Source organism: Trachypithecus francoisi, unplaced genomic scaffold (assembly GCF_009764315.1).
Source record: "Trachypithecus francoisi isolate TF-2019V2 unplaced genomic scaffold, Tfra_2.0 Lachesis_group5, whole genome shotgun sequence".
NCBI lineage: Eukaryota > Metazoa > Chordata > Mammalia > Primates > Cercopithecidae > Trachypithecus > Trachypithecus francoisi.
Window position 1 is genome coordinate 31,858,131 of NW_022681470.1, and position 16,954 is coordinate 31,875,084.

Here is a 16,954-nt window from a genome sequence, read left to right on the forward strand (position 1 = left end):
AGCAGCTTGGCTTCAGGGGGTCAGGTTGTAACTGTAATTCTACCCCTGGTGGGCAGGGTGCAGCCCTGGTTTAACTTGGAAGAGAAAGAAGGGCTCTGGAAGTGTGAAACCAGTGTGCAGGATATGGCTGTAATTGCTGTAATTTTGGAACCTGCACCAATAGAGCTCAGTGGCAATTTGGATCCCTAGGGGTGAGGAATTCTGTAGTGGTGATTCTAGACTCTGCAATGGTGGGACTTGACAGTATCCCAGTCTCTGTGAGGCCAGATGCAGCAGCAGCAAGCTCCCCCAAATAATCAAGCACACTGTTTTTTGGGCTGTACCAGGGCAGGGAGCAGCACAGCAATGACTCTACTCCCTGGGAGAAGAGTGTCTCAGGAGCTCAGACTCAAGGGGCCTAGTCCAGCTCTAAAGAAGCAGAATACTAAAGCTGTCTGGCCAGTAGGGGGGGGTGTCTCAGCCAGCCACTGCTGTATTTCCCTGGGACCTAGGGTACTATGTCAGCACAGCCCTAGGACATGCAGCTGCTCAGCTTGGCTGAGGCACTGATTCCCCAGCAGGCAGTGTGCCACTCCAGCTCAGTCCTGAGGGATGTGACTATTCTGGATAGCCTCAACACCATTTTCCTGGGATATAGGGCTCTGCCAAAAGCATTGTTCACTTAGGAACTGAAACTGGTGCAGTTTCAGCTCAGGCCCCTATGGGTAGGATGCTGCCTAGTGTGAGAGAAGTGGGTGGAGCTGTTTTACCAAAGTACTGATTCTCCAGGAAAGAGTGTACAGCTTCAGCTCTGGAATGAGTGGGTAGGCGATGGGGATGTGGAGTGGTTCCACTGCTGCTTGGCCCCATGGGGAAAGGTGTAACAGTTGCTCACAGCTCTGCTTGGAGATGTCAGGTCACTGAGTGGTGATGTCTCAGCAGCAGTTTACCCTCAGGGATGAAGGGGTGAATGGCTACTCACCCCCAGAGCAAGACACATTCCAACAGTAGTCCTGGTTCCAAGATGCCAAGACGGTGTAGCACAGTAGCCATGCAGGCCACAGAGGATGGGGCACAGTGTTGGCTCCATCTCTAAGGAGCATAGTTGTGTGCCTGTAGGCAGCTCCCTCAGCTGGGCTTAGTGCCTGTGAGAGCTGTAGGAGGTCCCAATGATGACGATGGTAGATGTACAAGGTGCTGATAGGGGCTACTGGGATCTTCTTGCTTACCTTTTGCTGTAGGGAGAAGTTCTTCCTGGTTTCCAGCTGCCCTTAGCTGGGCAATGGAGTGCTGGGATCCCAGGGTTTCCTTCTGTTCTCTATGTGGCTATCCTGAGTTTCTGTGCTTACCAGAGTTTCTGTTTCTCCTTTGACATAATCCTGCACTCTCCTTTAGTTTTTTAAAAATATTGCTGTTTATTCTTTGTTGTAGTTGTTTTTGTGCAGAAGATGAGTGTCAGGGATTTCTAATTGGCCATCTTGCTGACGTCACACTAGGAAACATGTTATTAACTCATATAATACTCACAGTAATTCTGTAGAATATGTACTAATATTATTTTTCCCTGCCTTTTTTTCTCTTGTGGAGAAAATTGAGGCAGAGAGGTAAGTTTGCCCTTAATTACGTTTTAAATTATAGAGTAAATATTCTGTGGCTTCAGAGTGGTAAACACTGTAATACTTTAACATTTTCAAAGCCCCTTTGCTACATAACATTTTTTTCTCTTGGTTTACAGAGCTACTCAGAGTGGTAAGTGCAATAATCATTAACAACCGCTTTTAACAAATACAGAAGTAAAGTAAAGCAATTTGCCCAAAGTCACAAAAACAAGTTAGTAAGTTATGAAATTAGTTACATGCATGGAATATTCATGCTTGAAGGAATCTTAAAAGTTTATCAAACCCAAACCTCAGATTTTACAGATGAAGAAGCTGAGGCCCAGCCAGAAGCAACTGAACGGTCCAGAGCCACAGCTGGCAGATGGCAGAGCTGGGATTAGACTGCTAGTAACCTGGCTCCACCCTGCACCTCTACTCTGCCTCTCTGGGCTGGAACTAGAACCCAGTTCTTCTGACTTTGGATTTAGTACTCATACCACTCTCCTGTGCTGCTTTATTGAAAATCCAAGAATCCAGCTGTGGGGATAAGGTCTACATCCATGAAACGACTGAAAACGAGCATGTGATATGGAGAAACCATAAGAACAGGAAACTGCCTCACCACAAGTGAAATGCCCAGATCTCACTCTTTGCTACCTGTTAATAGTGTTTATTGATCAGCAATTTTTTTTTTTCAGACATTGACAGCCCCCAAAACCTGGTGACTGACTGGGTGACAGAGAATATGGCCACTGTCTCCTGGGACCCAGTGCAGGCCACTATTGACAGGTATGTGGTGCGCTACACCTCTGCCAAGGATGGAGAGACCAGGGAGGTTCCGGTGGGGAAGGAGCAGAACAGCACTGTCCTGACAGGCCTGAGGCCTGGTGTGGAGTACACGGTGCACGTGTGGGCCCAGAAGGGGGCCCAGGAGAGCAAGAAGGCTGACACCAAGGCCCAGACAGGTAAGGAGCATTGTTCTTTGGGAATATAAGAGCTTTCATGCTAAGTCAATGGATGACAAGTTTTGTTTTCCGTCTCCGACATTGGCAGGAATCAATGATTAATGGAAGAGTGGGATGGTGTCCATCCTTTCATAACAGATTGAACACACCATCCCTCATTTTCCTTTAACTAGTTTCCTTGCAAGTCAGGGCCACATGGCAGTCTCCAAGCTATGATTACATGGTCATGTCCATCAGCTCCTCTTCTGATTGCATGGATCTTTTGCTGTAGACAGTATCAAGGGTCTCTTAGTGAGTCTGTGAGTGGGAACAGAAAATGAAAATCAAATTTTGTCAATAATAATAGTATGCTGAAAATTTGACTTTAAGAATGTAGACGTCACATCTGCCATAGCAAGGAGACGTATATCAATCATTTGGTTTATGACAAATGAATCATATTATAACTATAAAACAAATTTATAACTAGAAATTATGATAAGTTCTATGAAGGAGATGACACGGTGGAGGTATAGAGAATAATGAAGTAGTGATGTTTCTCAGATAGGATGGGTAAATAGCAATAGGATACACATGACCAAAACAACCAAATAACTGTTGCTTAAACAAGAAAAGAGCATGTTCCTCTCTGTGGAACAGCCGAGTATACGTTGGCCAGAGTTTTGAGGATAAGGACAGCTCTTGCGTTATATTCTTATTTTAGTGGAAGTGCTATCTAACCATATTTTGTACAGTGATTTAATCAGCAAACCAGCATGATGAGTGAATCTATGATATACTAGAGAATATTCAGCCAGGGTTTTACTTTTTGCTGATTTATTTAATAATATATAGTAAGCACTTTCCATGTGTCCTGCCCACTACTAGGCACTGGGAACACAGGAGAATAGGATGCTGCCCTTTTCCTCCAGGGGCTTACATTTAGGGGTGGCTTTTAGAATCTTCTAGTATGAAATAGGAGGTCTTTACTGACATGATGCCAGACACAAAATTGTTAGTTCGTTGTGAGCAGAGACCATGTATTTCCCAACTCTGAATTCTGCACACTGTCTAGAACATTTCGTGCACAGAGTTGGGGCTTGATATACCCTTTCTAGATGAATAAAAGATTTGTTTTGCTGGCCGGGCGCAGTGGCTCAAGCCTGTAATCCCAGCACTTTGGGAGGCCGAGACGGGCGGATCATGAGGTCAGGAGATCGAGACCATCCTGGCTAACACAGTGACACCCCGTCTCTACTAAAAGAAAAATAAATAAATAAATACAAAAAAACTAGCCGGGTGAGGTGGCAGGCGCCTGTAGTCCCAGCTACTCGGGAGGCTGAGGCAGGAGAATGGCAGAATGGCGTAAACCTGGGAGGCAGAGCTTTCAGTGAGCTGAGATCCGGCCACTGCACTCCAGCCTGGGCAACAGAGTGAGACTCTGTCTCAAAAAAAAAAAAAAAAAGATTTGTTTTGCTAAAGACTTGGTAGAGGTAACAGCCTGGATTTTCAGGTTCTGTTCTATTTTGCTTTCTACTTGAGGAGTCAGGTGTATCTCGGGGGATAAGATGATGTCCATGAAACAGCTAAAAACGAAACAAGAGCATATGAGGCGGAAACCCCATAAAACATGAAAGGGTTTCACCCCACGCAAAATGGTCTTGAGTTTCTGCACTCTGGGACCTGTTCATAGTGCATATTGATCAGCATTTTTTTTTTTCCAGACATTGACAGCCCCAAAAACCTGGTCACTGACCGGGTGACAGAGAATACAGCCACTGTCTCCTGGGACCTGGTGCAGGCCACCATTGACAGGTATATGGTGCGCTACACATCTGCCAATGGAGAGACCAGGGAGGTTCCAGTGGGGAAGGAGCAGAGCAGCACCGTCCTGACGGGCCTGAGGCCGGGCGTGGAGTACACGGTGCACGTGTGGGCCCAGAAGGGGAACCAGGAGAGCAAGAAGGCTGACACCAAGGCCCAGACAGGTAATAGGAGTGAAGAGAAGAGCAAACCGGGGTAGTTAATGCAGGTTGATCTATTGCAGCTGAGTGGTGATGCAGCTGCTTTTGGTATCTGTAACCGCAGGGCTGCAGAGTGTTTTAGGAGAGTTTGCTGTAAAAAAAAAAAAACAAAACAAAAACTTTCATTCACCTAAAGAAAGAACAAAGTGTTACAGGATACAGGAAAGGGGTCCCAATCCAGACCCTTAGAAAGGGTTCTTGGATCTCATGCAAGAAAGAGTTCAGGGCGAGTCCATAGAGTAAAGTGAAAACAAGTTTATTAGGAAAGTAAAGGAATCAAAGAATGGCTACTAGCCATAGGCAGCGCAGCCCCGAGGGCTTCTGGTTGTCCATTTTTATGGTTATTTCTTGATGATATGCTAAACAAGAGGTGGATTATTCATACCTCCCCTTGTTAGACCATACAGAGTGACTTTCTGACATTGTCATGGCATTTGTAAAGTGTCATAGCGCTGGTGGGAGTGTAGTAATCAGGATGACCAGAGGTCACTCTCATTGCCATCTTGGTTTTGGTGGGTCTTGGCTGCCTTCTTTACTGCAGCCTGTTTTATCAGCAAGGTCTTTATGACCTGTATCTTATGCCGACCTCCTGTCTCATCCTGTGACTTAGAATGCCTTAACTGTCTGGGAATGCAGCCCAGTAGGTTTCACCCTTATTTGACCCAGTTCCTGTTCAAGATGGAGTTGCTCTGGTTCAAGCGTGTCTGAAAAACTATAATAATGGACCCAGTGGGAGCAGTCCCACGAATGTCTTTTCCCATGAATGTCTTAGAACTCTTTCCAAAGCCTGTGTTTTCAGTCATTGTGTCTCTCAGCTATAGACAATTATAGAAAATAATGTAAAACCAATATAAAATTCTTAAAACCACTGATTAAAAACCTGTTTTGTGGCAAGCTGTTTTGTGTAGGTTTGACCGAATAGACGCTGTGTGATAGAAAGGAGCAAGTATTCACCTGGGCGGCTGGAGCCCTGTTTCCTTGCAGGAGGCAACTGACTTTTAATGAGCATCGTCTAAGTGCCAGGCCTGGGGACCAGTGGTGAACAAAACAAATATCTCTACTCTCTTGAAGTCTAGTGTGAAGATAGACAATAAATAAGAAAACACATTTAAACCCATAAATTGTGCTAAATTCTGTGAAGGAGATGAACGTGGTATAGGTATAGAGAATTACAGGGTAAGGATGTCTTGTAGATGGGAAGGGTGAGTAGTAATAGGATTGCTATGCTATTGCTATACATTGACAGAAACACTCAAACAACAGTTGCTTCAGCAGGAAAGGAGTGTATTCCTCTCTGAAGAATGGCCAGGGCTGATACAGTCACTCCTCATCCAGGAGACCCAGGCTTCTTCTATGATTGTTGCTTAATCATCCCTAGCAAGTTGCCCTCCTTTACCTAGTCACCACCCTGTCTGCAGTGTAGCCAGTGGGAAGAGGCATGCTGAAGGTCAGGGCATCACTGGGACATTGTACACATCAGCCCTTCTCATGTTCCATTGCCAGGTCCCAGACAGACCTCACTGCACAAAAGGCTAGGAAATGAGGTCTTTAGCTGGATGGCCCTGTGCCCAGCTTTACTTCAGTTATGCTAGCCTGTCCAACACAGCAGCTGCTAGCTACATGTGGCTATTAAAATTATTTTTATTTTTATTTTATTTTCAGAGACAGGGTCTCATTCTGTTAGCTAGGCTGGAGTACAGTGGTATTATCACTGTTCACTGCAGGCTTGACCTCCTGGGCTCAAGCCATCCTCCCACCTCAGCTTCCCAAGTAACTGGGACCATGGGCACATGCCACTAAGCCTAGCTAATTTTTAATTATTTTTAGAGATGGGGTCTCACTATGTTGAACTCCTGGGCTCAAGTGATCCTCCTGCCTTGGCTTCCCAAAGTGCTGGGATTACCGGCATGGGTCACCATGCCCAGCCTAAATTTTAATTAATTAAAAATAATTAAAATAAAAAATTTTCTTATTTGGATTAGCCACATTTCAAATGGTCAGTAGCCACATGTGACTAATGGCTACAGTATTGGACTGTGCCGATTATAGAATACTTTCATCATTGCAGAGAGATCTGTTGGACAGTGAGTATGCTTATAGAAGAAGGGGGAGAATGGATGCTGGCGAAAACTAGCCATTTCTGGCAGAGGGAAGAGTATATGTGATGTCCCTCAGCTGGGACAGTACCGGGGATGGTTGGAAAGTGAGAAGAGGCTGGTTTTGCTGGAGCATAGTGGGTGGGAGAGCAAGTAGCCTGAGATGAGGAGGGAGGAGCAGGGGCAGGTCAGCCAGGACCGTGCGGTGCTTAGAGGACAAAGTGGGCTATATTTATTAATACTAGAAGAGTGATATGATGCAGTGTTCATTTAAAAAACACTTTCCAGGCCACAGTGAGGAGAGTAAATGGATAAAATGACAAGGATAGAAGTGGGGAGATTCATAGAGAAGCTGCTAGAAAAGTCTGGGTGCAAAATGCTGATTGTCTAGATAAGTGTGATGGCAAAAGAGATAGAGAAGAGGGGATGTCTGGAATATAATTTTGAGGTATGGATGATAATACCTGTTGATAGATTTGAGGTAGGAAGAAAATGAGGACTCAGGTATGACCTGTGTTATTTATTTGAGCAACATGGGAGATTGAACTACCATTTCTTGAGAGGGGAGACTGAGAAAAAGTTTGGGGAGGAACATCAAGACTTTTAAATATTTAAGTTCAAGATATTTGTGAGATTCCTTGTTAATTGAGTGATTCATTTATTGATTACATAAATATGTATTGAGTGTCTAATACAGGCCAGGCACTGTGGTGGAGATGCAGTTGTATAAACTAGTGAGGGGCTCAGAATTAATAGATATTGTGGAGCAATTAGCATCTAGTTGGTATTTAAAGCCACGGGCATGAGTGAGATCACCTAGGCGGAAAAGCAGAGAGAGGAAAAGAGGGAGCTTTGGGACAGGTGCAGTGGCTCTCACCTGTAATCCCAGAATTTTGGGAGGCTGAAGTAGGTGAATTGCTTGAGCTCAGGAGTTTAAGACCAGCCTGGTGAAATCCTGTCTTTACAAAAAAAATACAAAAATTGGCTGAGTGTGGTGGCATGCACCTCTATTCCCAGCTACTCAGGAGGCTGAGGTGGGGGGATTGTTTGAGCCTGGGAGGACAAGGCTGCAGTGAGCTATCATGGCACCACTGCTCTGCAGCGTGGGTGAAAGAGCGAGACTCTGTATCAACAAAACAAAACAAAGCAAACAACAAAGAAAGGGAGCTTTGGGTGCTCCAATGTTTGAAGGTTGCTGACAAACGACTGAAGAAGAGCCAGTGAGTTAGGAAAATCAAGGGAGTGTATAGTCATGGAAGCCAAGGGTTGAGAGTGTTTCAAGAAGGAGGGCGTGGATCAGCTCTGCCAAATGCCACCCAGAAGCAGTGTAAAGTTGAGAATGGCAAGTATCCATTAGAGGTGGCAATACGGATGTTGTTGGTGACTTAGACTAGCAGATTTAGTTGTGTGGCATAGAAAGATGCAAACACGATTGATTGGAGAGTAAGCAGTGAAGTTAAGGTATGTAGACATTTCTCTTGAGACAATCTGTCAGTTTAGGGTTGCAGAGAAATGGAATGATATGGGGGAGGATGGGGGATTCTAGACCTTGCTTGTCTGGGACTGATGACAGAGAAGAAGAGACTGATGACACAGGAGAGAAAGGGCAGATCCACAGCAAAGTCCTTGAGAGGGTGGGAGGGCCCAAAATTCAGAGTGAAGAGTCTTGGCTTTAACATAAGATGTCAACAGGAACTTAGCCTGTACCCTCCATTTCCCTGGGCCTGCACTCTCCTCCCGTTTTATAAGTCAGAAAGGTTGGAGGATATGACCTTGGCTCTCAAAGTAACTAGGTACCAGGGAGATCAGAAAAGAGGTTATATCCACAGCAGTTTTGGTGGCTCGTCTTGTTGCTCAGCAAGTTTTATTGTTATTTTCATGAGAATTACAAGGACAGAAGTTTTTTATATATAAAAACTGGGAGAAGATCTGATTCCTTCCAGTTTTCTGTCCAGTGGTTTGTTTCCTTGGAAATGGAGACCAGGGGCCTTTGACTCGTGTTTTAAGTGGAATTCTACCATTATTAATGATAACATGATGGAGAGCTCCTGGTGATGGGGTGGTAAGATGGGATGCCCTCCTTTGTTCTAAAGTTCCGTCTTTTCTAAATCTTTTTAAAAAGAAATTGACAGCCCCAAAAACCTGGTGACTGACCGGGTGACAGAGAATATGGCCACTGTCTCCTGGGACCCGGTGCAGGCCACCATTGACAAGTATGTGGTGCGCTATACCTCTGTGGACGGCGAGACCAGGGAGGTTCCGGTGGGGAAGGAGCACAGCAGCACCGTCCTGACGGGCCTGAGACCGGGCATGGAGTACATGGTGCACGTGTGGGCCCAGAAGGGGGACCAGGAGAGCAAGAAGGCCGACACCAAGGCCCAGACAGGTACTGAGAGGGACCAGGCCAGGGGAACCCCTTACACTTACCAGGAGAGGACCTTCCTCCATGGGCTGGGGAAGGGAGCAGGAGGGTGGTTGCTTTACCTGAGGGCATTCTTCAAAGTGGTTCCTTTTTTATGTCTTTGAGATAATTAAGTTGACCCAACAGCGCAGCTAAGAGAGTGTAGAGGGAGTGCTGGTGTCAAAGGCGGCCTCCCTCACCCCTCCACCTGGCCCAGTGCTCAGACTCTCCACACTTGCTATGGAGAAAATGGTTGGGTCTTAGCTGCAGTTGGGAGAAGATAGAGGCAGGAGCCTCTTCTGTTTCCATCTTCCACAATGGAGTCAAAGGGGGTGCATCTTTCTCCATTCCATCCTCAGTTGATGAGGAAAGGCACCTGAACTGCATGTATTTTGTGTGTGTGATGGGGCCTCTGGTCTTGGCGGAGCATTAGGGAGGTCAGAACCCAGAAGCACTTGGAAGACAGCACTGTGCCCACCCTGAGGTCTGTGGGCCTCTTCAGGCAGTGCGGGCAAGGTCTGTCCATTCCATCCGTGGTTGAATGCACCAAATGTTGCCATGGGACCTAGAGATGTCTTGAATTTCTCTGTGATCTTTATTAGTTAAAATTAACTTGCATTTTTAATCTAAAAAGTAATATATGCTTGTAGTAAATATTTTCAAACTAAACAGAGATGTGTTAAAAAGAAAAAAATGTCTGGGCACGGAGGCTCATGCCTATCATCCCGGCACTTTGGGAGATCGAGGCGGGTGGATCGTCTGAGGCCAGGAGTTTGAGACCAGCCTGACCAACATGGAGAAACCCCGTCTCTACTAAAAATACAAAAATTAGCCAGGTGTGGTGGCAGGTGCCTGTAATCCCAGCTACTTGGGAGGCTGAGACAGGAGAATTGCTTGAACCCAGGAGGAGGAGGTTTCAGTGAGCCAAGATTGCACCCTTGCACTCCAGCCTGGGCAACAAGAGCGAGACTCCATCTCAAGAACAAACAAACAAACAATTCTTCTCTCTGTCCTGGACGCCCTAGTACGCAGTGTTGCTCTCCAGATGCAAACAGTAGCCAGTTCTCCCTCCTTTCCTTTTTCCCACTTCCTACTTCCTTCTCCCCTTCCTTTCTCTGTTCCTTTCTCCCTTATTCCTTTCTTCTCCTCTTTCTTCTTTATCTTCTCTTGGTTTCACCTTCTCCGTTTTTGAAGACAGCAATAAAAAAAATTCTTATTTTCCTATTCCATAGAAATGTGAAAGTAACTAAGACAGACATCTCTAGTCCATAACCAGGGGGTGGTGGGCAAAGAGGTGGCAGGAGATTGCTTAAGATATTAAAATAGCCACAGTTTTGCCTTGATTATGAAATCAGGAAATTCAGTTTTTCTGTGAGATGACTAGAATAAAATCCATGCCAGATGTTATGCTTTAGAAAATCAAACCAAGTTGATATTACAGAAACTCAAAATTTGTCAAAACATACTAATTCAAAACAACAGCTGTCTGATTTCTATTAAAATACTGCAATTCAGTTCTCACTGAAATGCTACTGGGTAGAAAATAGCCTGGAGGCGTCTTTTTGGGAAGTTCTAAATTAAAATAACCTTCTGTGATAATGCTTTTTCAAAAGAGAAATTTCCATTCATATCTTCTTTGTTAAAAAAAAAAAAAGAGCCTTCTGACCAGTTATGATGTTGACTAGTATTTTTACTGAGCTTTCATTTTCCTGGTCTACAGTGCACACTTGCTTACCCACACTTGCTTACACACTTGCTTTCCCTCTAGTGTTTGGGTGAGGAAGTACATAGAAGAAAAGCTCTGCTTTTCCTATATACCTTCTCTTTCCCTCCTCCCTCCCCCACCTCTTCCTTTCTTCTCTTTTCCTTCCTTCCTTCTCTTTCTCTCTCTCTCTCTTTCTTTCTTTCTTTTTCTTTCTTCTTTCTTTCTTTCTCTTTCCTTCTCCCTTTCTCCCTTTCTCTCTTTCCTCCTTTCTCTCCTTCCTTCCTTCTTTCCTCCTTCCTTCCTTCCTTTCTTACTTTCTTTCCTCCCTTCTTCCCTTCCTTCCTTCCTTCCTTCCTTCCTTCCTTCCTTCCTTCCCTCTTCCTTCCTTCCTTCCTTCCTTTCTTCCTTCTCTCTCACTCTCTCTCTTTTTCTTTCTTTCTCTTTCCCTTCCTCTGGGACCCACCCAATGCCCTGTTCTTCTTGTCTCTAATGGGTCTGTACTGTTAGAAACAAAGGTCAGAAAGGCCCTGTGGCAGGGAGGAAGAGAGTCTGCAAACTGCTTGAAAGAAGGAGGAGAAATGGGAGGGTTTGAAAGGGGAAAATATAAGCTGGTGTCTCAAAAATTACCTTGCCTCAGTTGTATCTTAGTAATAACAATAACCTGACTTTCTACGTACAGGTATTGACCCTCCCAGAAACCTTCGTCCATCTGCTGTAACGCAGTCTGGTGGCGTATTGACCTGGACACCCCCCTCTGCTCAGATCCATGGCTACATTCTGACCTACCAGTTCCCAGACGGCACAGTTAAGGTACGGGGGATTCCTTGTCTTTTCTCCTGGTGCCTTCTCTTCTGTGTGAAGCAACTAACTTGGGCCAGTCCGCTCATTTGCTGGCCTCATGGCAGCTTGCTGATCTTTATTGATCACATTGCTGCTTGTACATCTGCTCCGGGTTATTTTGTTTATTGTTAGTCTTCCTTAATAAATGTAAGCTCTATGTTTGTTTCATTTATCACCATATCTAAAGTGCATAGGACAGTGCTTAGCGCATGGTAGGTGTTTGATATATATTTATTGAACGAATTGATTAACCCTTATTTCAAGGGGTATAGCTCCCCTTAGAATCTGAAGGCCAGCAAATTTTCTTTTCTTTTCTTTTTTTTTTTTGAGACGGAGTCTCGCTCTGTCACCCGGGCTGGAGTGCAGTGGCCAGATCTCAGCTCACTGCAAGCTCCGCCTCCCGGGTTCACGCCATTCTCCTGCCTCAGCCTCCCGAGTAGCTGGGACTACAGGCGCCCGCCACCTCGCCCGGCTAGTTTTTTGTATTTTTGGTAGAGACGGGGTTTCACCATGTTAGCCAGGATGGTCTCGATTTCCTGACCTCGTGATCCGCCCGTCTCGGCCTCCCAAAGTGCTGGGATTACAGACTTGAGCCACTGCGCCCGGCCAGGCCAGCAAATTTTCAAAACCTGTCCCAATGGAAAATTATTATTCTCCCTCCTTGCCAATGAAGAAAGAAGGGAGGAAGGAAAAACAGGAAGGACACTTAGGTTTATTTGTTATCTTAATTAGTGCTTATGACAGCACCACTAGGAAGATTAGCCCTATGTTTATAGAGGAAGTAAGACTGGTTCAGAAGGAAGCTTATTGAAATACCAACTATCTCCTTGTCTCAGATATCAGTGGCCAGTTTCACCTCCCCTATTAATTTCTTCTTAGCCCAGCATTGCCAGCCTGTTGCTGCCAACGATGGCTATAGTTAGAGCCCCTGTGTGTATCTGAAGGCCAAAGTCTCCCAGAAACTTAGCCGGTAATCCTGAAGCTGCAGTCCTGGGTACTGGCTCTCAGTTGATGCTCCCAGTGGTGCTGATTCTCCATGGCATGGCTCTCCAGAGAAGTGGCTGGGACGCACTGTGATTCTGGGCTGCCACTGAGGCTTCAGAGAGACAAAAGACTGTGCCCTCAGAGAGCTTCTGTCATTAGTATCCGGGAATGCTGTTGACACCTAGGGTGCTAGTGGGTGATAAACTGAGTCACTAGCTGTCTACTCTCTGCCTTGTTTGGTAGGAGATGCAGCTGGGACGAGAAGACCAGAGGTTTGAGTTGCAAGGCCTGGAGCAAGGTGCCACCTACCCTGTTTCCCTTGTTGCCTTTAAGGGTGGTCTCCGGAGCAGAAATGTGTCTACCACCCTCTCCACAGGTAATGTAGAATCCTGTGCTCTGAACGACCATGCAGTGAGAACCAGCATTGGAGAGGCTAGCAAAGCAGTCCAGGGAGGAGCAAGTGGATGCAGAACTATTGATTTCTCTAGGCATGGGGAAGTGGAAATGGGGTTATGTGTTCAAAAGAAATCCATCCCACAGTGGGGAGGCTAAAGAGAGGAGTGAAAGAGAGTGTTATTTTGTGGGGCAGTTGAGTTGGGGAAGGAGGTGATGTGAACTTGACTTTTTCCTGGTACATTTGGGGAGTTGAAGAGAAAAATAAGATATGAGTGAAGAGTTGGAAGAAGCTAAAGTAGGAAGTTATGAAATGATTTCCAAACAAAATAAATTGCCTTAACATAGGGAGAAACTCCACCTCTTTCCTCCTTGCCCTGCTCCTAACAACACTCTCTCTGCTTGGCTCCCAGTTGGTGCCCGTTTCCCACATCCTTCGGACTGCAGTCAGGTTCAGCAGAACAGCAATGCCGCCAGTGGTCTGTACACCATCTACCTGCACGGCGATGCCAGCCAGCCCCTGCAGGTGTACTGCGACATGGACACGGACGGAGGTGGCTGGATTGTGAGTCACGCAGAACCCGGGGGAGCTCTGTGTAGGGCCTTGCTTCTCAGCCCAGGATGCCGGTCATGGATGCTCCACAGAGTGTTTGGAGCCCTATTTCTTCTCCACCCATGGAAGAGAGGAGTTTTGGTGGCTTGTTGCTGTTTTTAGAGAGATCTCAATGTTACAGGAAAGCAGTCCCCATCCAGATCCCAAGAGAAGGTTCTTGGATCTCATGCAAGAAAGAATTCAGGGCGAGTCCACAGTGCAAAGCAAAAGCAGATTTATTAAGAAAGTAAAGTGGTGAAAGTACAGCTACTCCATAGACAGAGTAGGGCGTTTCTGAAAGTAAGGAGGAATGCATGCACCCTAGGTACGATACTTGTTTATATATAGGATAAAAAAAGATCTTGAGGAGATGTGCTCTGTTACAAGGGTTTGTGATAGAGGATTAATTTTCTTAATTACTGTATTTTGCAAGAATCAATATTATTATATTTAAAGCAAAATTAGGAGTGCTTCTGTTCTCAAGATATCAGGATATCAGGACATTCCTAAGTCTGGGTCTGTTTAGTAAACACTGTCAATCTGTTCCCTTAACCATAAACATCTGGAGGCTCGGAATACCTAACTTTCTGGGAATGCAGCCCAGCAAGTCCCAGCCTCATTGTCTTAGCACTCACTCAAGATGGCTCTGGTTCAAATGCCTCTGACACCAACCCACTGTAAGGATAGAGCCTAGTACTTATTCCCTGTCCTAGAACAGGCTTGGTTAGACTAAGGCTGATGACTATGAAGGCTTGTGGGTTGATCATCATCTAGTAATGCCTTATATGTATGTATTACCTATATTTTACCTTCTTCAAAGCACTTTGAACATATGACCCTCACACAACAGCTTTAGAGTGAGAGAGGATTGTTTTTCCTATTTTACAGATAGGGACAGTGAGGCCCACAGAAAGAAGTACTTGACCTAAGTCATACAAGAATGACAAAGCTGGGACCAGATTTCAAGACTCCAGCCTCCTAACTCATTGGTCTTCTCAGTGAGTTCATCTCAGGTCATCCAAAATGCAAATGCATAGCCTGTCTGGGGAGTTCAGTCCTCTGAACTGGAGTCTGTTGTCCAAGTTCTGTACCCTGGCTCCACAGTACAGCAACAAGGCCTTTGAAATTTTGATTGGAAAGACTAAAGCCTGAAAGACGGAAACTCGGGCAATGCTCTAATTGTCCCTCTTCTGTGTAGACGTTTTATTCTCTCGGGCCATTGTCTGCCTAAACCACATGGCAGCTTCTTTGATTGCAGCAGCCTCATCCAGTTGTATGATGAGCTGCTTTTGAGGGTTGCAGTCTGATCCTTCCATCTCCCCTTGCCCCTTTTCTTCCTGTGCCTGAATGATAAAGACTCTCACTGCTCCAAGCTACCTTGCAGCCTTAACCTGCTGTGCCTCCGCAACTCACTGTGGGAAAGAGAGAGCATCATCTCATAGTGCTCAAACCTTATTCATTTACACATTCACTCAGGGGCCTGAGAAACCAAAGATACTTGAGCAGCCATGAATAAAAAGATACCATCTGATGAGCTTCAATGAAGAAAACTTATTATCTGCACAGCGGCATCTGACGGTTGAAAGGCAGTAATTGGATTGGTTGGGGGAAATTCCCGATTGATGTAAAAAACAACAGAACAGAATGTAACTTGGGAGGTCCTCTGCCGGACCAGACCCACAGGGCTGTACCTGCTGCTTTTCATCAGCACCATTGTAAGGCTAAGCATTCTGTCCCTTCAGGCCTGCAGCCCAATTTCCTGCCTTTGTGCCCATAATTGACCTTTGGCAGGATGTTTGTATTGTCTAGTGTGGCCTTTTTGTAAGCCAAGCTCCCACAGAGAAAGAGGCGTTTATCTGGGGCAACATTTAGAAAGAGATCTGTCAGTCTGTCTGCCCTGGAATAGTCATGCCTTACTGCACAAATATTTATTGAGTGCCTACTATGTGTCAGGCACTGTTTCATGTACTCAAGATCCAGCAGTGAACCAAACCAATGGAAATCCCTGCCCCCAAGGAGCTTGCCATTTATATCCTGCTCATGGAAATGACCCCTCCTCAAACACAGAGATTGGTTCCAGAAATAATAAAACCACTGTGCATTCTGACCCTCCCCAGCCCCAACCCCACCCCAAGTCTTGTTTTCTGAGCCAGACTTCTGGGGTCATGCATGAACTGAGGTTCTTCAGGGTTTTACTTAAAGGCACCATGCTCCAGAAAACATGGAGTCCTGAAAACTTCCCCACAAAACATTTTACTCACAGTTGTCATAGTTTTTTGGGGGGATTTCAAGAGTCCTTTGTCACTGAAGGATGACCCATAGTCAGTTTCTCTGTTTTATTGAGCTTTTAAAATCCTTTTATGGTAATTCTTCCATCCCAAGCAGCAGGAACTCAATTTGAAGAACAGACCAGAAGAACTGTGCCCTGAGGTAAACTCTGCCACTGGTGGGAGGCTGGAAAGAACATCAGGGAACACTTAATGTCTCAAATATTTCCATCGTTGTTTTCCATCTTGAAAGTCTTAAGGGCTGCATTAGAGGCTCTTTCCACAGACATTTCAATGCAAGTTTGACTTTTTTTCTCTGTATTTAGTCGTTCAGGGCATTGAATAAGTTCTAAAATGCAATGACCACTCTAGTATAGAACCAGACATGAAGAGGATTTTTTTCCCCCCTTTGAAACTTATTTGGTAAGGGGGTTTTATGATACCCTAATAGTTCATTATAGGGTGTTTTCATCTCATCAAATGAGATTTGATGGCTTAGATTCTGAGTGAGTCAGTTAAGGCTGCCTGATCCAGATGCATCAATGGTCCCTGTGGGTTCGTTCATTTGGAAACGGATATAATAAAATGCAAACCAACATTTATTGAGAGATCATAACAACTTCTTATATCTCTGTGTGCCACGGTCTGGCTTAACTACTTTATGATTTACTATGATTAATGACCTTGCTGAAGCCTTGATTTAAGCTTGTGACAGAGAGGCTGTTAACATGTTAATCTAACAGTTTGGAAAAGTGAGGCTTGTCAAGGTTGCCCAAGGACACAGCTAGTAAGTATAGAGCTGGTTCTGGTTCAAAACAGTGATGCAAAGAGCACCAGAATCATTTTTGGAAGCTTCCCTGGCCCAGATGAAGTATTGTTACACACACACACACACACACATCGCTGGAAAGCTCCTATCAAGCTTGGGCACTGGGTTCATTGATTGGAGATAGAGACCAAATACCTTTGTAATGCATCCTAGGAGGGCTGGATTGGATTTGAGCCTGACCTTGTGGTGGGAACGTGATTTGACCTGATGTATGTGGAGCCATACATCAGTGCTACGTCTGTCCTAAATTTCCACTGTCCACGGTACAACAAGAGTCTCAAGGAAGGGGTGGGATCAGGCAC

General features: G+C 45.3%; 1 protein-coding gene across 4 annotated transcripts in view; it reads left to right on the top strand.

Annotated features, from left to right (window-relative positions):
* Positions 1–16,954, top strand: part of TNN (tenascin N) — a 72,598-nt gene that overhangs the window by 39,334 nt on the left and 16,310 nt on the right. The window contains exons 10-15 of one of the 4 annotated variants that reach the window (XM_033197315.1): positions 2,276–2,542; positions 4,246–4,509; positions 8,764–9,027; positions 11,427–11,557; positions 12,815–12,947; positions 13,378–13,529. In XM_033197315.1, the coding sequence (XP_033053206.1) occupies positions 2,276–2,542; positions 4,246–4,509; positions 8,764–9,027; positions 11,427–11,557; positions 12,815–12,947; positions 13,378–13,529 (1,211 nt within the window). The remainder of the gene's footprint in view (positions 1–2,275; positions 2,543–4,245; positions 4,510–8,763; positions 9,028–11,426; positions 11,558–12,814; positions 12,948–13,377; positions 13,530–16,954) is intronic. The other 3 variants (XM_033197316.1, XM_033197317.1, XM_033197319.1) reach the window with 3 other exon arrangements.